The sequence below is a fragment of the Tachyglossus aculeatus genome, chromosome 13, assembly GCF_015852505.1.
Source record: "Tachyglossus aculeatus isolate mTacAcu1 chromosome 13, mTacAcu1.pri, whole genome shotgun sequence".
In the NCBI taxonomy this organism is placed as follows: Eukaryota; Metazoa; Chordata; class Mammalia; order Monotremata; family Tachyglossidae; genus Tachyglossus; species Tachyglossus aculeatus.
The window spans coordinates 20,785,368-20,806,300 of record NC_052078.1 but is presented as its reverse complement, the minus strand read 5'-3'; the positions used below and the strand labels follow the sequence as shown (position 1 = coordinate 20,806,300).

The 20,933-nt window shown below is 46.9% G+C and overlaps 1 protein-coding gene across 1 annotated transcript in view; it reads right to left on the bottom strand.

Moving 5' to 3' along the window:
- Positions 1 to 16,933, bottom strand: part of PIP4K2A (phosphatidylinositol-5-phosphate 4-kinase type 2 alpha) — a 157,623-nt gene extending 140,690 nt beyond the window's left edge. The window contains exon 1 of the mRNA XM_038755564.1: positions 16,753 to 16,933. Coding sequence (XP_038611492.1) covers positions 16,753 to 16,896 — 144 coding nt within the window. The 5' untranslated portion in view covers positions 16,897 to 16,933. The remainder of the gene's footprint in view (positions 1 to 16,752) is intronic.
- Between the last annotated feature and the right edge of the window lie 4,000 nt (positions 16,934 to 20,933).

The window sequence follows — 20,933 nt, the reverse complement described above, 5'->3', positions numbered from 1 at the left end:
TCTCAATACTTAAAAAAACTAAACAAACTGAAAGATACAAATGAGCACAATCCTAAATAGGGAAATTTTTATAGTATCATTAATACCCTCCAGCTTGCAAATCCCTCCGGCAGACACCTCTCTCCCCATTTCAAAGCCTTTCTAAAATCACACCCCCTCCAAGAAGCCTAGCCTGACTAAATCTTCACTTCCGTATTTGCACTCTCTTCTGCATCACTTATGCACTTCAGTCTCTGTCCGTTAAGCACTTTGAGAGTCGCCCCACCTGCCAGCCCAACCGTACTTTTGTACACATCCATCTGTCATTTATTTAATCGCTAGTCTGTAGGTCCCTTGTGGACTGGGATAGTGTCTACCTGCTCAATCATATCGTATTCTCTCAAGCGCTTAGTACCATGTACTGCATGGACTAAGCCCTCAATGACATGAACTGCATCTTTCTACCCTCCTACCTATTTCCAATTTAATTAATGGATGCATTTTCCAGTGTCCACTTTGTTGGCCTTAAATTGAACCCTTGGGACCACTAGGCGTCTGTTCGGGACATTGCTGCCTACATTGTCCATCTACTGCTACAGTGCAGTCTGTATCAGAAATTAAGAGTTTTCAAGTCTGTGTGGATGACACAAAGTAATGATGCTTTTGCAGTTGTGGTAGTTCCACCATGACATTTCTTTAATGACAAGTCAGCTTATCGTCACCATTAACGGCATTTAGTGAGCACTTCCTGTGGGCAGATCACTGTACTACTACTACTACTAATGATGGTATTTGTTAAGCGCTTACTATGTGCCAAGCACTGTTCTAAGCACTAAGGTAGATACTAGTTAATTAGGTTGTCCCTCATGGGGCTCACAGTCTTAATCCCCTTTTTACAGATGGAGTAATTGAGACACAGAGAAGTTAAGTGATTTGCCCAAGGTCACACAGCAGACATGTGGCGAAGTGGGATTAGAACCCATGTCCTCTGACTCCCAAGCCCGTGTTCTTGCCACTAGGCCATTCCGATTCTCTGCGAAGCACTCTAGGAAGATACTATATAATAGTTGGAAGGCACGTTCCCTGCCCACAGTGAGCTCGTCTGACTAAGGGTTACGTGAATGTATTTATCAGTGTCAGACAATGTCAAGACCGGTAACAACTCTGAAAAAAAAAGTTAACACACTAATGAATCACAAGAAAAAGATTTCTACCAGAACAGGATACAGTAATCAATGAGGCACTCAAGCTTATATAACAAAAGATGACAAAAGGACATCGATACCCATCCTTTCAACAGCTGTGCACAAAGTGATGTGGGTCGTATTAGGAAACTTAATACGAGACCATGGCAATGACAAGGGCAAGGCATCAAAAACCAAGCCAAACTCCAGACCTGAATTCAATATGAGGTACATGTCCTTGGATGCTACTGTCAATGCCAAATCTGCAGTTAAAAGTCAGCCAATTCCTTGGAAAACAATTCATTTAGATTAAATCAAACATATCTCCATAAAACTGGCATACTTAAATTTTAATAGTAGAGGGAATATACATTTCACAGATCTTTGTGTTCGCTTGCATCATAGACTCTAATCTTGCTTATTATTTATGATCTTTATATCCTTTTAATAAAAGCTTATATTTAAAACTCTCCTTTTGTACATTTGACCTACTCTGCATTCCCTGAATCGAAGACTTGCATTTTGAAACATATATGAAGTTTTTAAAAGATGCACACACATTGTTTACTAGACTGTCTGTGGCCAGATTTTTTTAATCATATGTGTGTTAATCGAATTATTCAATTAATTTGTGCTTTTTTTGGATTTTTAAGCATATGCATTTTTGATAGCAGTATGAGGCCCACAATGAAATGTCTAGTTATGATGAAAATCACATTTCAAGATTCACCCTAAATGTTCACTTTCTACCTCAAAATACACAATTGAAAATTATTCTACAAATTTTTACTGATGTTAAAATATGGATTAAATATTAACTTCCTATCCAGCAGGATCTGTGGAGTCTTTGGCTAAAACGTTCTTTCCCTGTACAAATTACAAAAACTCATAGCAGGCTATCACTCCTTGCTGCAGTCTGCAAGTATGCTGTACTATCTGTAATCATAACTGCAAGAGCAATTAATTCTATGCTGGCTGAGACATGTGAATCATTTATTGGAGTTTTCTTGCTTTCTAATTTCTCCTTTACTCCTTTCCCTCTCTTCTGTTCCTTTCCTCAAAAACTTTCCACTCTTCTTCACCCACTCCTTTTTTAAATCGCATTTGTTCTGCGCTCTGTGCTAGGCACTGCAGTAAGTGCTGGGGTAGATACAAGCTAAACAGGTTGGACACAGTCCACGTCCCACAAGGGGCTCACAATCTTAATCCCCATTTTCCAGATGAGGGAACAGAGGCACAGAGAAGTTAAGTGACTTTCTCCTTGTCTCCTCACCTTTGATTACTTCAGTTGTAGAAGTTTGGACTGTCTATGCAGCTTCCCATTTTGTCCCCATTCTTCATCACCATGTCCCTCCTCTGCTTTCCTCTTCTGACAGCCTCTAAGCTTGTCTCCATCAGCCTCTCCCCTTCACCCATTTCTAACCTACCCTCTTACCCTCCCCCCTTCCTGCCTCCTCCATTCTTCTCCGTGACTTTCCCATCCTTTTTCTTATATATGTTAGCCAGAGTGAACTTCTTTTGTCTTTGGATTTCGGCAGCTCTGGGGTGCCTAGGGCTCCAGACCTTTAGCTCACCTTCCATTCTCTCTTCTCTCTGCCTTCTCCTTCCAGCTGATCATTCTTCCTCTTGCCCTGCCCAAACTAGCTTAGGCCCTCAAGACCCTCAGAGACCTATCAATCAGTCAATCAGTCACATCCAGTGCTTGGAACATTGCTTGGCACATAGTAAGCGCTTACCAAATACCGTCATTATTATTATTTACTGAGTGCATACTGGGTGCAGGGCACAGGTATTTGCTAGGGCGAGTGATTCATCGTTTTATTCCCCTCATTAATCAAAAGTCAACTCAGGGGAAGCAGCGAGGCTGATGGTAAGAGCTCAGGTTTGGGAGTCAGAGGACCTGAGCAATAATCCTGGCTCTGTCACTTAATAATAATAATAATAATGATGGCATCTGTTGAGCACTTATTATGTGCGAAGCACTGTTCTAGGCGCTGGGGAGGTTACAAGGTGATCGGATTGTCCCATGGTGGGCTCACAGTCTTGGTCCGCATTTTGCAGATGAGGGAACTGAGGCCCAGAGAAGTGAAGTGACTTTCCCAAAGTCACACAGCTGACAAGTGGCGGAGCCGGGATTTGAACCCATGACCTCTGACTCCAAAAGCCCATGCTTTTTCCACTGAGCCATGCTGCTTCAAGGTCACCGCTGGGAAGCAGCGTGGCTCAGAGCAGGGTCTTGGGAGTCAGAGGACGTGGGTTCTAATTCCGGCTCCGCCACTCGTCCTCTCTGTGACCATGGGCAAGCCACTTCACTTCTCTGTGCCTCAGCTCCCTCATCTGTAAAATGGGGATGAAGACTGTGAGCCCCACGTGGGACAACCTGATTACCTTGTATCTAGCCCAGCGCTTAGAACAGTGCTTGGCACATAGTAAGCGCTTAACAAATGCCATAATCATTATTATGATGACTTCTAGACTGTGAACCCGCTGTTGGGTAGGGACCGTCTCTATATGTTGCCAACTTGTACTTCCCAAGAGCTTAGTACAGTGCTCTGCACACAGTAGGCACTCAATAAATACGATTGAATGAATGAACAAACACTTGGGAGATTTCAGTATTACAATGCAACAGAGTTTGGTAGATAGGTTCCCTACCCACCATGAGCTTATGGTCTAGATGGGGAGACAGACTTTAATATAAATGCATAAACTATAGATATGTACATACATGCTGTGGGGCTGTGGATTAAAGGAGCAAATCAGGGTGATGAAGAAGGGAGTGGGAGAAGCGGAAATCAGGGCTTGGTCAGGGAAAGCCTCTTGAAGGATAAGATGTAGAAAGTGGGGAGAGTAATTAAGTCTTCTGGGTCTCTACCACTGGACATTACTTATCCCCTTCCCTTAGCAATAGCTTCAAAGCCCCATGACCATTCCATGAACAGATACTATTAGAGTAATACTAATACTAGGAGTAATACTAGGACTAATACTAGAGGAATACTAGGAATTGATTTGGGAACTTAGACGTTACTAAGTTCCTACAGCAAAATGGAACACATTTTCAGAAAACTTAGAGCACTCTGAGACAGTTGATATGTCAGTGAGCTACACAGAGTAAGAGCTCAGTAAATACTGTTGATTCATTCTCTGCTCATTAACTTTAGGGAAGGCAAACTGAAAAATATTTCTAACGGGCTTTCCTTGACAATAGGAGGCAGCATGGCCTAATGGATAGAAGCACAAGCTTGGGAGTCGGAAGGTCATGGGGTCCTAATCGTAGCTCTGCCACTTATCTGCTGTGTGAACCTGGGCAACTCACTTCATTTCTCTGTGCCACAGTTACCTCATTTGTAAAATGGGGATTAATCCTGTGAGCCCTACGTGGGATACGGACTATTCATTCATTCATTCATTCATTCATTCAGTTGTATTTATTGAGCACTTAACTGTGTGCAGAGCACTGTACTAAGCGTTTGGGAAATACAAGTTGGGAACGTATAGAGACAGTCCCTACCCAACAACGGGCTCACAGTCTAGAAGGGGGAGACAGACAACAAAACAAAACATGTAGACAGGTGTCACGTTTACAATCTACCAAGATAGACAAACACTAAAATAAATTAGAGGTAAGAGGAAGCCACAGAGTTTAAAGATATGTGCATAAATGGGGGGGAGGGGGCGGGATAGGGCTGTGGGAGTGAGTACCCAAGTGCTTAGATAGTAGAGAAGTCCTTACTATCTAAGCACTTGGGTACTCACTGTGTCCAACCTGATTAGTTTGTAGCTACCCAGAGTTTAGTACAGTGCCCGGCGCATAATGAACACTTAATAAATACTATTAAAAAAATTGAGAAGGCCTTCAACTGCCAACCGTGAAGTGCTATGAAGGATTTTCTACCAACTCTGCTGTATTGTACTCTCCCAAGAGCTTAGTACACTGCTTTGCACACAATAAGTGCTCAAAAAGTACCAATGATTGATTAACTAAGTGCACCCACTGACACTGAAATTAATTACCACTCTCCATACTGATCTATGAGGGAATGAAAGGAAATAATGATTCAGTAATGGATTTACTACAGATACCTTTGATAATGAACACTTAATAAATACTATTAAAAAAATTGAGAAGGCCTTCAACTGCCAACCGTGAAGTGCTATGAAGGATTTTCTACCAACTCTGCTATATTGTACTCTCCCAAGAGCTTAGTACGCTGCTTTGCACACAATAAGTGCTCAAAAAATACCAATGATTGATTAACTAAGTGCACCCACTGACACTGAAATTAATTACCACTCTCCACACTGACCTATGAGAGAATGAAAGGAAATAATGATTCAGTAATGGATTTACTACAGATACCTTTGAATTAAATTGGAAGTTAAAAGTAAGGCTGCATTATTGTTGCAATGCTCTACTGGATTTTTCTCCATTGCTTCATCCAAACACCCTGAATCAGACTAATTATCGCAGGGACAGAAATCAGAACTGATTTTGAGTTAAAACTACACCATCTCTCAATTGCTGGCCTTTCCATTCATTCTTGTCAATCAATCAATCAATCAATCATATTTATTGAGCGCTTACTGTGTGCAGAGCACTGTACTAAGCGCTTGGGAAGTACAACTTGTCAACATATAGAGATGGTCCCTACCCAACAGTGGGTTCACAGTCTAGAAGGGGGAGACAGAGAACAAAACAAAACATATTAACAAAATAAAATAAATAGAATAGATATGTACAAGTAAAATAAATAGAGTAATAAATACGTACAAACATATATACATATATACAGGTGCTGTGGCCCACATTCACTTGGAAGCATTTTTTAGATGATACAGACTAACGGGCTTCATCAAAATCTCCTAAAAAACATACTCTGGCCCTGGCAATTCCTGGCAAGAGACTGGTGAATGGGAAAGATTTCCTGCATTATGTTGGTGAAAGCTCTAGGCTGTAAGCTCACTGTGGGAAGGGAATGTGTTCTACTGTACTTTCCCAAGCCAGCTCTCAGTACAGTGCTCTATACACAGTTAAGTACTCAATAAATACAATTGAATTGAATGAATGCTGACAACGATGAAACATTTCAGCATAACTTCAAGTATGCAAGGGCCACATTTGGATGCCTGAAGAAACAAGGGTTCGAGGACTGCAGTGTTAGACCTGAAAGTACCTTGGTGGCTTAAAGCACACAGTCGGCTCACCTCCTCCTACCTTACCCTGCTGATTTCCTACCACAGCCCAGCCCACACACTTGGCTGCTCTAATATCAACCTACTTACAGTACCTCCATAGCCATCTATCTCACCACCGACCCTTTGTCCACGTCCTCCCTCTGGCCTGGAACTCCCTCCCTCTCCATGTATGACAAACCACTGCTCTCCCCACCTTCAAACCATCCTAAAATCCCATCTTCTCCAAGAGGACTTCCCCAATGAAGCCCTCTTTTCCTCTACTCCCTTTCCCTTTTGTGTTGCCTATGCACTTGGATCTGTATGCTTTTAGCACTTGATATTCACCCCACCCTCGTCACTTGTATACATATCCATAATTTGTTTATTTGTATTAATGCCCATCTCCCCCTCTAGACTGTAAGCTCCTTGCGGACAGGGAATGTGTCTACTGGCTCTGTTGTACTATACTTCCCCAAGCGCTTACTACTGTGCTCTGAACACAGTAAGTGCCCAATAAATATCATGGATTACTAAGGAGTCAGTGCAGAGCTGGACACCAGAGACATTTTTAGCGTGCTGGAAAAATTCCAATTCTGCTACAATAGACAGGAGGAGGGCACACAGAAGGAAGAGGAGAAATTCTTTAATATGAGCCTCCCCTTTCAAGCAGCGTGGTCTACTGAAAAGAGCACAGGCCTAGGTGTCAGATGTCCTGGTGTCTAATCCCAGCTCTGCCCTGTACCTGCTGTGTGACCTTGGGCTAGTCACTTCACTTCTCTGTGCCTCAGTTCCCTCATATGCAAAATGGGGATTCGATACCTGTTCTTCCCCCGCTTTCACTGTAAGTCCCATGTGGAACCTGATTAGCTTGGATATACCCCAGTGCTTAGCATATAGTAAGCCTAGGTTCTAAGGAACTAGGTTCTAAACCCAGCTCCACCATTTGTCTGCCGTTTGACCCTGGGCAAGTCACTTCGCTTCTCTTTGCCTCAGTTCCCTCACCTGTAAAATGGGAATTCAACACCTGTTCTCCCTCCTACAAAGACTGGGAGTCCCATGTGGGACCTGATTGTCTTGTATCTACCCCAGCGCTTAGTACAGTACTTGGTACAGAGTAAGCACCTTAACAAATACCACACATTATTATTAATAGGAGGGCCAGGGAAAGTCTCCTTTGATAGAGAGATGAAGGGGCTCCTGACTTCATGTCCGAGGTCACCAGAACTGGCCCAGCGGCCTCCTGAAAGATCCCTTCTGGCTACTTCCAGTTAAGCCCCCAGTGCTTTTGCTAAAGCAGGTCCCAGGCCAAGTCAGCCGGAGCAGGGACGGGTACTAGGATGGATCCTGACCTTCAACTAGTGCAACCACAGAAGAACAGAAAAGAAGTTAAGGGGGGAATAAAGCTGTGATTTCACTACAATCTTATTTAGCTCTGCAAATACAGGAATGCCTGCTGGGCTATGCCATCAGTGGTAAAGGTTTCTGACAGCACAACTGCCTAGGGCATTGTGCCCAATAAAGAATCCTGAAAAATAGCTGGCTGGCATGGGTTGTGAAGCCCGCAGATGTTACCATGGAAACCACCTCCTGGGTTACGGCACTCTGGCACAGCTTGGGGACTGTCACTTAGGTTATAAAATCTTTACATGCCCTTTGCCACGTGCTGCACCCTTGCCCACCTACTCACTCGCTGCACTCCGTGCCCCAGCAGAAACACGGCTGGCAAGAAAGAGAAAGGGTGAGTGGTGCCGTGCAAACTACCAGTCCCGCAGTCGACTCCTTCATGCAGGTTCTCAATCCTGAAGTTTCGGGACCGAGACTCATCGTCGTTCCTGAAGGGAGACTCCATCATCCTTTGGTTGAAAGGATTCCATGTATAGCAGAATATCCCCATCCACTCATTTTATCCATCACTATTTTACATTCCATCTCTCTAGAAGCCTGGCTGAAAATCGTCACTGAAAATTGACAAACACATGTATCTCTGTCACGGAAAGACAGATCCATTAAAAAGTACATTTTTAGGTGGATATATTTTGCCTATGGACATGTTCTTTCCTAGCTTTCTAGGAAATCTCAGATGCTTTAAAAAGTTCTGTCATTCCTTTGAATGATAAAAACAATGAAGGCAAAAAAAAATTCTTCCACTGTACATGATGATTTTTATGGAAAGATAATAGGAGTATTTCCATTATCTTGGAACATCCAAGAATGATATTCATTTCACAATTGCATGAAGAAAAAATTTATCCTTTTTAATAAACCAATTCCCAAGTGCTTAATTCCATGCACTGCACATAGTAAGCGCTCAATAAATACAATTGATCGATCGATGCATATGCCCCATGAAAGCTCAGTGAATGTTCAACACCTCAGAAAAAGGAAGCTATGAGTACATAGTAGGATTACTTCTATGTAGCAGTGGCATAGCTAATCTTGCCAGCCTTTAAAGTAGAAAAAAGCCAACACACAAAAGAGTATTCTTTTTCCTATCAATTCACTTGCTCCAACATAGCCCTCAGCACTGCTTTTTCCACATGAAAACGCCAAAACAGGCCATGTCTTTCAGAAAAACTACTTTCTAGCTAGCGAAGACTGAAATAAAGCAGTTTTCAGAAAATACAAACACTTCAGATGTCAGAGAACCACCACTGGAGTTCCGAGGGCATGTGACAGGATGATAACAGCAGCTGCTAAACAAAAATCCACTGGGTGGTTTTTTCTGCCCACTGTGGAAACTATGGAGAACTTGGGGCAAGATGCCAAGTGGTTCTGCAATTAATCAATCGTATTTATTGAGTATTTACTGTGTGCAGAGCTCTGTGCTAAGCACTTGGGAGAGTACAATTCAACAGAGCTGGTAGACACATTCCCTGTCCACAAAGAGCTTAAAGGAACATGGTACAGTGAGGTAGTTGAGACACAAGGATTTCAATTTTAAATGAAGCTTGGTCCTCCGAAACAGCGGGGTGAAATGCTCTCCTTATTTCATAAAATTGCATAGTACCTTTAGAGGCCTCCAAGATGCACAGCGGAAACTAGGCTACTCCAATTAGAAGTGGAATTACTTTGAGTGCATATTTATCATCATCAATACGTATTGAAAACAACAAAAAAATGAAATGTTTGCAAAACTGCTATTTCTACAATTCTGAAAAGGCATATTCCTCCAAAGCAACTTGTCTCGGCCATTTCAGTTCCAGGATGGAGGGCAGCTTTTAACAGCAGAGCTCGGAAACAGAACTTAGACTCATCCCCCTTTGACTGTGAATCGAAGTGTATGCGCGCCCGCCATTCACTAGCCTGGGGGAGAGAGAGAAATGCCATCTGGGTCCTTGTGTCCACTAGGAGATTTTCAATCCTGGTGAGAAGGGCCACTCCTTTTGGAGCTCTATCTGAGGGAGGAGGAAGCCACAGGAAAGCAGGCTGTCTTTTTGCCACATGACTAAAGGGAACACGAGCAGAAGAACCAATAGGACTAGGATCAAGATGCTCCTAGACCCAAGGGAGACCCAAGGGAACCTACATGTGTTGGCAAGTGCGGGCTCTGCCACCCTCTCCGAAGTCTTTTAGGACTGAAGGAAAATGAGGGTTTGAGTCACTATGCCTCCTACTTCACCTTTTCCCAACCTGCAACTTTCCACCAAAGCCTTTCCCACAGGAATCCGTCTAAATAGAATCAATATTTATTCAGTTTGTGCCCTACAATATTATCACCACTCTCCAAAGTATTGTACACGGGCCCTTCTGGCCCTTTGTACGTTTCTCGGTGTAGCCGTTGGCTGCTTTAGAATGCTAATAAGTAGAGCAGTGGGTGTGTAGCTCTCTAATTTAAATTTAGGTCCCTCAGGTCTTCTGAAGTGAGGAGGCAGCGCTCTTGCAAAACCTCCCTTTACGGAAGGGTCGGGTGGCAGTACTCAGCCATATCTGATGTTCTGCCCATTGAAGAACCACCGCTTCTCCCCTCACCGCATCAGGCTGTGTCCCAAACCAGCTAGAATTGTTGGAAGAACATTTCCCTAATCCCCTGCCAGTCTTCTAGCCAAAATGCCTAAGGAAATCCATGAATTATGGCAGGCCTGAATGAATCTTCCAACACAGTACCGTGCGTGCGGAGCAATGATAAGCACAATAATAATAATAATCGTGTTTGCTAAGGACTTACTCTGTGCCAACCACTGTACTAAGTTCTGGGGAGGAATCAGGATAAACAATAACGGTATGGATTGAACATTTACAAATGTGAAGTGCTGTTCTAAGCCCCGGGATAGATTCAAGATGATCAGAATGGCGGGCACCTAATAAATAACATGTCACAATTTTATTCAACTTCCTGGAGTAGGAAGCGACATGGTCATCAGATTCAAAAGGAAAAAAGTTGGAAGGCAGATGAAGAAAGTCCAAGGCTGAAAAATGTGAGGAACATATTAATTTCAAAAACACTTTACCAGCCAACATCACCCACTTGTTTCTCTGTTCACTTTTATCCACCCATGCTCCACCCTTGAAATATCTCCTTCCCCCAACTTCCTGGTATTTAGTCAATGTGCTCTGGTTTTAATTATTTTATTATACGCTCTAATGGATTAATGATACTTTCTACCTTCAATTCCACCCACTTCTTCCTGGAATATCGGTTTCTTTCAAGGATATTGAAGCTAGCAGTCTTTGAGGTTTAATATCCATTTGATCTTCTCCTTGATTTCATTCAAGCTCTTGAGCTTCTAGCCCAACCACTTCAGAGCATACACAACAGTACTCATGCTGGCTATTACATTTGTTTTGCAGTTTTTAATTAAATGTTCAATAACAATAATACTACCTGTGGCATTTGTTAAGCACTTACTATGTGCCAGGCACTATACTAAGCGCTGGAGTAGATAAAAGGTGATTGGGCTGGACACAGTCCCTGCCCCACTGGGGGCTCACAGTCTTTATCCCCATTTTACAGATGAAGTAACTGAAGCCCAGAGAAGTGAAATGACTTGTCCAAGGTCACACAGCCGACAAGTGGCGACAAGCGGCAGGGCCGGGATTAGAACCCAGGTCCTTCTGACTCCCAGGCCGTGCTCTATCCACTAGGCTATGTTGCTTCCCTAAGCCATGCTGCATCCTTGAATGAAAAAAACTCCAGACCTGATTTCCTAATTTAAGTTCTCCTTTTGGTTGATCACAATAGAAATCTCTAAGAAATACTAATTAGTTCACATTCCAGGGTGACTAAGAATGCTTTAAAGTCCTAATTCCTGGATCCAGCATCCTGAATGGGTTTGTTTTATTACCTGTCCTGGAAGCTAAATCAGACTGGGCCCCTTCCTCAAAACCCGATTGCATTTGGTCTGGCTTAGCCACCAGACCAAGATGCATTCGCCCCGTGGCAGTGGCTGGAGTGCTAATGGTAGTTGTATCCTGTAATAATAATAACAATTGGGGTACCTGTTAAGTACTTCCTAGAAGCCACGCACTGAACTAAGCGCTGGGATAGATACAAAATCATCAGGTCCCACAAGGGGCTCGCAGTCTAAACAAGAAGGAGCACGGGTTTTGAAGATGAGGGAACTGAGGCACAAAGAAGTAACTCGCTCAAGGTCACACTGTAGGTAAGTGGCGGAGCCGAGATTAGGCCACATGTCCTCTGATTTTCAGACCCGTGCTCTTTCCGCTAGGCCACAATGCTTCCTTGTTTTTGCGAGCACAGGACTCCAGTAGCCCAAGGAGGAGCACCATGCATATGCCCTCATTCATTCATTAATATTTATTGAGAGCTTACTGTGTACAAAGCAGGGTACTAAGGACTCGGGAGAGTACAATAAAATCACAAACAGAAACATTCCTGCCCACAACGAACTCACAGCCTAGAGACGAGCTCACAGTCTAAAGAAGTGTTATCCTAGCATCCTTCTGGGACACCAAAATCGCAGGATCCAAGCAAGCAACCTGCCACATGTCAACCTTTACCACATATTGGACTGAATACCACAGACACAGTGTCCCAAAGTTCAACTTCCCAATCATTTTGACATGAACTTAGCAAGACCAAACTGCCTCATAGAATTCCCTGTCCCTTTATGTTTTCAATTATATTCTCCTTCCTTTAAATATAACCTGGCACGGTTCCATTCCTTGATGGATACTTAAAGTTAGAAAGCAGCATGCTAAATTGGCAACACAACACTAGACTTGTACTTGTCACTGAACACGGTCCAAATCAAAGTGAACTGTTGTTACCACTCTGGACTGAATGTAGTTTAGTTTTCATTGGTACTTTTTATGTTTATTTCACATTCAATCTAGTCCTTTCTGATTGAGAAACCTATAGAGAAGTCCTGGCTAAAAACTCTTCCCTCAACACTTTTCCTTGTCAATTTCCTTCAGGTCCTTCTTTTATGGACTTTCAAGAAACTCATTTTCAAATAACAGCAGTAGCTTTAAATTACCCTAACTTTTTTAGTAGCAGGCCTGATTCCAGAATTTTATAACTAGGAGCCTAATGAGTGCTCAATAAATGTTACTGTTGAGGCCAGTAATGATGTTAAATATTTTAGTGGTGCCCACACCAAACACCTATTATTATTATTAGTAGTAGTATTACCAAGGTATTTGTTAAGCACTTCCTGTGTGTCAAGCACATAAGTCCCATGTGGGACCTGATTATCTTTTCCCTGCCCCCAGTGCTTAGTTCAGTGCTTGGCATATAGTAAGTGCTTCATAAAGTACAACAATAATACTTATTATTATCATTAGGCATTATTCTAAACACTGGAGTAGAGACAAGATCATCAGGCTGGCCACAGTCCCTATCCCACATGGGGCTCACAATCTAAGTAGGAGGGAGAACAGGTATTAAATTCCCATTTTACAGTTGAGGAAACTGAGGCACAGAAAAGTTAAGTGACTTGCCCAAGGTTACAAAACAAGCAATTGGCAGAGCTGGGATTAGAACCCAGGTCCGTGCTCTTTCCGCTAGACCATGCTGCTTCTCGTATTCCCCCTCTTCCATCCCTGTGGGTACTCGTGAGGGATTGACTGAGAAGACCTAACACATGAAAAGGATTTCACCGTCAGGAGTGTCATCTTTGAAAATGAAGGACAGCTCCCTCTTCCTTCCTCCTTCCATATCTTTCAGTAATGATCCAAGTGACCCCTTTGACACAACCTCCCTCTGGCCTGGAACTCCCTCCGCATTCACCACACCATCACTCTACCCACCTTCAAAGCCTTATTCATATCACATCTCCTCCAAGAGGCCTTTGCCTACTAAGCCTTCTTTTCCCAGGCTCCCTCTCCCTTCTACGTCTTCTACCAGATGCTTGGATCTGTGTCCTTTGGCCATTTGATATTCTCCCCACCCTCAACCCCACAGCACTTACGTATATATCCATAATTTATTTTAACATCTGTCTCCCCCTCTAGACTGTAAGCTCCAGGTGAGCAGGGAATGAGTCTACCAACTCTGTTGTATTGTACTTTCCCAAGCTCTTAGTTCAGTGCTCTGTACACAGTAAGCACTCAAAAAATCCCATGACTGATTTGACTCCACAAGGTTTGTAATTGTGTGGAAGGGGCAGCATGGCCTAGTGGATAGAGCACTGGAAGTCAAAGGGACCTGGACTCTAATTCTAATTCTAATCCTGGCTCCACCACTTGTCTGCTGTGTGACCTTGGGTAGGTCACTTAACTTCTCTGTGCCTCAGTTACTTCATCTATGGAATGGAAGTTAAGACTGATATGGACAATGTCCATCTTGATTAGCTTATAACTACCCCAATGCTTAGTACAATGCCTGGCACACAGTAAGCACTTAACAAATACCATAAAAAAAGGACAGAAAATTCTTCGCTACGACCACTATTGACCAAGATTAACAAAAGCAGAGAAGCGAAGAGGATGCCCTTTATTACAGCCTTTTCTCTCGTTTCATTCCTTCTGCCAGATTTTCCCATGAATGCACAATGCCATTCCAAGCCCGTCATTTGTTCTATTGCCATTCTTAGCACTGTGCTACCTGCAAATTTACAAGAACAGCTCCTTCTTTTGCTACTACTGCTAGATAACGTACTAGTCCTTTGCACTCCTGTAATCCTCAACTAAAATTTGCTGGAGACATCTAGCACTGAAGTACGTAGCTTCATTTTCATATGTCAGCTTTCAGTTTGCTACTTTCGGGCAGAAGTAAAAACTAAACATTTGGGTAAAAAAGCAAAACATTCTGAAAGAGAAAACACTGGTCTATTTTAATCCCTTCCCAAAGTTGTCGTGCATACTTTGCGGAGCTTTATGTGGATTAATTATATGACCTATTTAAATAAACATAAATCAGTTTTTTTGAAGAGACAAAAGGCAGCTCCGAATAAATGATCCTGGATTTGATAATAAAAATAAATTCTCTTTTTGACACGTGCTGCGGTTTCACGGTACTGACTTGCAATAGGCCTTTAAAGATCAGTTACTGTGTGAATTCCGTTTTAAGACAAATACAATATAATTATAAACAAAACATTAGGATATAAAGTGTTTCAGCACTGCAACACTGTACAGCAGTAGTGATATGAATGAGTGGCAGATCTCTCCAATTAATCCTTTCAATGTTTTTAAAGACGTCAGCTCAGATACTGAGTTAAAACATTGTGGATTATTTGGACACTTCACTTTGTCTTGTCTCAAAGTGTTCCAGGCATGCATTACTAACCTTATTGCAAAGCTCCTAATTTATAATTCTAGCCTAGAGCGGACATTTGGATACTTTAATTATACTTCTTATTCTAAGATATTAAGATACTCCTAGGGACAAACTCACTAAAGGAAATACTCATTCTATCAGGCTTAACGTTCAATTACAGGGGGAGAAAAAAACCTCTGGGGAAAGAGAAACAAATACCTTTCATGAGCAAAACCACACAGACTGGAAAGGTAAAATGTGGAAAAATTTCACAACAGAGGCAGTATAATCCTCTCAAAGCATTTCTGAAACAACCAGAAACTATCATCATCATCAATCGTATTTATTGAGCGCTTACTGTGTGCAGAGCACTGTACTAAGCGCTTGGGAAGTACAAGTTGGCAACATATAGAGACAGTCCCTACCCAACAGTGGGCTCACAGTCTAAAACTACTTTTTTGAGAGACAATTTCTTCGGAAATGGAAAATTACAGACATTTAGAAAGGACCTAAAATTCTGGATGTATCATGTGGAAAACTTCAGCCGGGAACTTCTGAGGGGGATTTTACTGCAACAGAGCACTGGGCTTGATGCGCAACATCACCATATATGTCCAATCTCAAGAGAAGATGCTGCCAGGCAGTTGTAACAGCCCCCACCCCAACTCCGACTTCCAACCTTCCAGAAAAGCTTGGCATTCCGGTTGAAATGGATCTACCGTCCTTGGAAGCTACATCCCGCTTGACTGGACCGTAGTCACGGTAAACTACTACTTCTTCAGGGTCAGAAAGTCAAAACCAAATGGGCCTTCCAAAAGAGCCTCAACCGGGGGGGGGACAGGGTGGCTTCCACTTTCCCCTCGGATGATTTCCAGAGTGTCAGGTCACAGGAGCGGCTCACGGCCTCGTTTGAACTCTGACAGCTGTGCCAAAAGGTCCTATCGGGTTTCCTGCTCCAGAATGGTGCAGGAAACGATTGATTGATGATTGATTGATTGATTGATGATGATGATGCTGGGGCCGCAGGCTGGAGTGAGTTGCAAGGCTGGGGCTGCAGGGTGGAGTGAGTTGCAAGGCTGGGGCTGCAGGGTGGAGTGAGTTGCAAGGCTGGGGCTGCAGGGTGGAGTGAGTTGCAAGGCCGGGGCTGCAAGGCTGGAGCTGCAGGGGTTCACACTCCCGGGGCCAGCAGCACCCCCCTACCTCATCTCCGACCCCCACACCGCAGTCCGCAGAGCCGGCGACGGCAACACACCTCCAACTCACCGGCTCCCTCCCTCCTGGGCGGTCCTTAAGCAGCATCCTCGCTCCATCCCGGAGTCACCTTCCTCCAACCCCAAGACACCGGGATGTCACCTCTCCAGCCCCCTCGCTACCGCGCTGCGACCCGTGGCTAGTGGAGGTTTAAAAAGGGGGGAAAAAAAAAAACCACGCACACACCAAAGAGGGGAGGGAAGGATCGCCATTCATCCGCTCCCTCCGTCCGGCAGGCGGATGATCCGGGGGGTTGACAGTCCCCGAGGAGGTACCACAATTACGCCGCCCTCGTCTTGGCTAAAGAGAAGGATCTTTTCGGGCCGCAAAATCGTTTCTGAAGGGAGAGGGAGGCTGATACGTCCCCCCAGGCCCCGACCAGCGCATCCCGCCGGGGGGGCCTCGGAAAGGCCCCCCCCCCCCGGAGTGACCACCCCGCACCCCGCCAGTCGCCGCCGGAGCCCCCCGGGGGGGGGGGGGGGCCGGCCCACCGGCTCTTACCGAGTGGTTCACCCCCCACATCAGGACGCTGAGGAGGGGGTCGCTCGCCCGGAACAGCTTCACTTTCTGCGCTACGAAGTGCTTCTTCTTGGTCTTGGTTTTGCTGGCCAGGACCGAGGGCGCCAGGTTGCTGGGGGTCGCCATGGCCGCCGCCGCCGCCGCCGCGTTGGCCGCGTTGGCCGCGCTGCCGAGGCCGGGGGCCCGCCCGCTCTACACGGCGGCCCGGGCCAGCGGCCGCATCCCGCCGGCGGTGGCGGCCTCGCCGGCCCGACCGCTGCTCACGCCGCCGCCGCCGCCAAGGCTGCTCGGCTCCGTCGGCCCCGCCGCCGGACCCGGCGCGGAGGGAACCGCGCGGCAGGGAGGGAGGGAGGGCGGGAGGGAGGACGGGCGGGAGGGCGGCCGGCGCCGAGGGACCGAGGGACGGGCGGACGGAGGAAGGACCGGCCGACCGCACGGGGGCGGGAGCGGGGCGGGGAGGAGGAGGAGAGCGGGGGAGGGGGGCGGCTTCCGCGTTGGGCGTGCGTCATGACGCAGGGGGGCGGGGCGCTCTCCGGCCCGCCAGGGAGGATGGAGGGGGGGCCCGCGGGGGGGGGGCGAGGAATAGAGGGGGCCTCAGGGACCGGCTGAGGGCAAGGGAGACCTGCGGGGCGTGGGGGGGCGTGAGGAAAGAGGGGTGTGTGAGGAAAAGAGGGGGCCCCGGGGCCCGTGCGAGGAAAAGAGGGGGCCTCGGGGCCCGTGTGAGGAAAAGGGAGACGTGCGGGGCATGTGGGGGGGGGGGGAGGCGTGAGGAAAGGGGGTGTGTGTGAGGAAAAGAGGGGGCCCCAGGGCCCGTGCGAGGAAAAGAGGGGGCCTCAGGGCCCGTGTGAGGAAAAGGGAGACGTGCGGGGCATGGGGGGGGGGGGTGTGAGGAGACTGGAGCCCGTGAGGCGTGTGTGAGGAAAAGAGGGGGCCCCAGGGCCCGTTTGAGGAGAAGGGAGACCTGCGGGGCATGGTGGGGGCGTGAGGAGAGGGTGAGGAAAGTGGGGGCTGTGTGGAGAGTGGAGCCGGTGAGGCGTGTGTGAGGAAAAAAGGGGGCTTCAGGGCCCGTCAGAGAAGGGAGACCTGCGGGGCATCGGGGTCGGGGGGTGTGAGGTGAGGGTGATGAAAGGGGGTGTGAGGAGAGTGGAGCTCGTGAGGTGGGTGTGAGGAAAAGAGGGGGCCTCAGGGCCCGTCTGAGGAGAAGGGAGACCTGCGGGGCATGGGGGGGAGGGGGGCGTGAGGTGAGGAAAGGGGGGGCTGTGTGGAGAGTGGAGCCCGTGAGGCGGGTGTGAGGAAAAGAGGGGGCCTCAGGGCCCGTCTGAGAAGAAGGGGGACCTGCGGGGCATGGGGGTCGGGGGGCGAGGTGAGCGTGAGGAAAGGGGATGTGTGAGGAGAGTGGAGCCCGTGAGGCGGGTGTGAGGAAAAGAGGGGGCTTCAGGGCCCGTCTGAGAAGGAAGACCTGCGGGGCATCGGGGGTCGGGGGCGTGAGGTGTGGCTGAGGAAAGGGGGGGGCTGTGAAGAGAGTGGAGCCCGTGAGGCACGTGTGAGGAAAAGAGGGAGCCTCAGGGCCCGTGAGAGGAAAAGAGGGGGCCTCAGGGCCCGTGCAAGGAAAAGAGAGGGCTTCAAGGCCCGTGCGAGGAAAAGGGAGATGTGGGGGGCTTGTGGGGGGGCATGAGGTGCGAGTGAGGAAAAGGGGGTCCTGTGAGGTGGGTGGGAGGAGAGTGGAGCCCGTGAGGCGTGTGTGAGGAAAAGAGGGGGCCTCAGGGCCCGTGTGAGGAAAAGGGAGACCTGCGGGGCATGGTGGGGGGGCGTAGGGTGAGGAAGAGGGGGGCCTGCTAGGAGAGTGGAGCCCGGGAGGCGCCAGTGAGGAAAAGAGGGGGCTTCACGGCCCGTGTGAGGAAAAGAGGGGGCCTCAGGGTACGTGTGAGGAAAGGGGGGGCAGCTGGAAGCATGTGAGGAGAAGGGGGACCTGCGGGGCAAGGGAGACCTGCGGGGCATGGTGGGGGGGCGTAGGGTGAGGAAGAGGGGGGCCTGCTAGGAGAGTGGAGCCCGGGAGGTGCCAGTGAGGAAAAGTGGGGGCTTCACGGCCCGTGTGAGGAAAAGAGGGGGCCTCAGGGTACGGGTGAGGAAAGGGGGGGCAGCTGGAAGCATGTGAGGAGAAGGGGGACCTGCGGGGCATGCGGGAGAGGGGAGCGGGAGTCATGTGAGGGGATGGGGAAGCGAAAGTGGGGTGAGCGGGACAGGGGCAGGAGAGGCCCCCGGAGATAATGCCAGGTGGGAAGAGGAATGAGAGTAGAAATCCTGGACACAGAGTTGGATGGAGGGGAGTCAGGACAGTTGAGGCCTGGAGAAGCAGCTAATCGGGAAGGACTTTTCCCCCACCCAGTACACCCTCAGGGAAATGGCTGTGTCAAAGAAAGATCCCACCTTAAAGTAAACTCATTCCCCAAACTCCCAGTGCTTTCCCTTGTCAGCCATCCAGGCAGACAACCCCTGGACAGAGCCCCAGCCAATTCAGCAGAAAGGGCCCCTCCTGGTTTAACTGGACTCAACTTCAGGGACAGTGGGGTCCAGAGCCCTTATGAGGGGGCATTATTTTTGCCTCCAAAGTTTTTAAGACAGGACTCTCGGATTTCCTCATCCCAAACCTCCGACAAGGCCTAGGAACTTAGAAGCAGGGCTGAAAAGAGCTAAATGTTTCCAAGTGGGAATGAAAAGACCCAAAAGTCAGGCCTGTCTGGGCCATATCTCTGAAACCCATCTACTAGTCTCAAAGTGCATCCTCATGCCTCCCATCCCTAAAGCTTTTCCTGCTTTTGCCCCTTGACTCAGAAGGAAAAATTGGTAACTTTTCCCTTAGCTCCATGAGGTATAATGCTAGACTCCACCAAGCTCTGGAAAGGACCCCCCCACCCACCCACCCCCAACCCCCAAGGAACTTCCCAGGAGAGATGACTCCCAAGGCATTGACTGTGAGGTCTGTCAGAAGTTACAGAGAAAACACAAAAGGAATTTTAGGTCCTTCCAAACGAATTAGTGACCTAGAAAACAGCATTGTTTGCAAACCCCAAACCCAAATTTCCCCTGGGGTGCAAGCCTGCTTCTTGCCCCTCAGTTTGCCTTCCCTTTCTCCAGCATAAAAATATTAAGTTCTTCTTTTCCTTCCCTCTTTCCTCATAGCAACTTCCTTATGAAGGGAGAGCGGGATCAGATGCTGCAAGTTGAGAGCTGTCCTAAAAGTGTGAGTGTAATAAATGAAAAAAAATTAGTAAGCACAAAGTGTTTTCCATTATCTGATCCATTGATTATCCAGTAACCTGTAGTGTTTCTCTGTCCATATGGAGGAGGGGGAAATCTCAAAGGAGGAGCAGGGATGGGGCTTGAGCGAGGTTCCTTTTTCTTGGGAAGCTAGGTGTTTTTCCATTTTTCTTAGTCTGACACTTAATACCCAAGTCACCATATTCCACCACAGAGATGCACCAGTTTAGTGAGGGCTGGAGGATTTATGTAGAAAAGAGTAATGAGAACGATCAACCACGACCAAGCTCCCTCTTGCCTCTTTCTACTTCCTCCTGCCCCCTCCCAGTTCCTGAAATTGACTTTCACATCATTTCTTGTAGTTCTAGTAGCCAGAGTAGAAGAATTGCAAAACCAGCCTCTGGTAGTACCTCGGTCAGACCTGATCATTTTGCGCTTCCCTAAAATTTGGTGAGGCCCCCAGAGTCCTTCAAACTTTTGACCTTTTTCCATAGCCCTCGTTAAAGTGTTCAGCAATGCATTGTTCTGGTTATTTCAGGGAAAGGTCCTGCTCTTACTGCAGGCTCAATAAATATGAACTAGAAATTTGGGTCAGAATTGTGTGGCCTCAAGCATGATGTGGTTATTTCCTGAGAACTTGGTCCCAAGTGCAGCTTCCACATAATAATAATTGTGGTGTCTCTGAATCCCTTATGTACAAAACTCTGTACCCAAGCCTGGGGGTAGGTACAAGATAATCAGGTTGAACAGAGGCCCTGTCCTTTGTAAGGTTTACAGACTTAGGGGAAAGGAAATACAGGTATTTAATCCCCATTTTGAAAATGAGAAAACTGAGGTAAAAAGAAGTTAGTGACTTTCCCAAAGTCACGCAGCAGACAAGTAGCAGAGCTGGGATTAAAACCCAG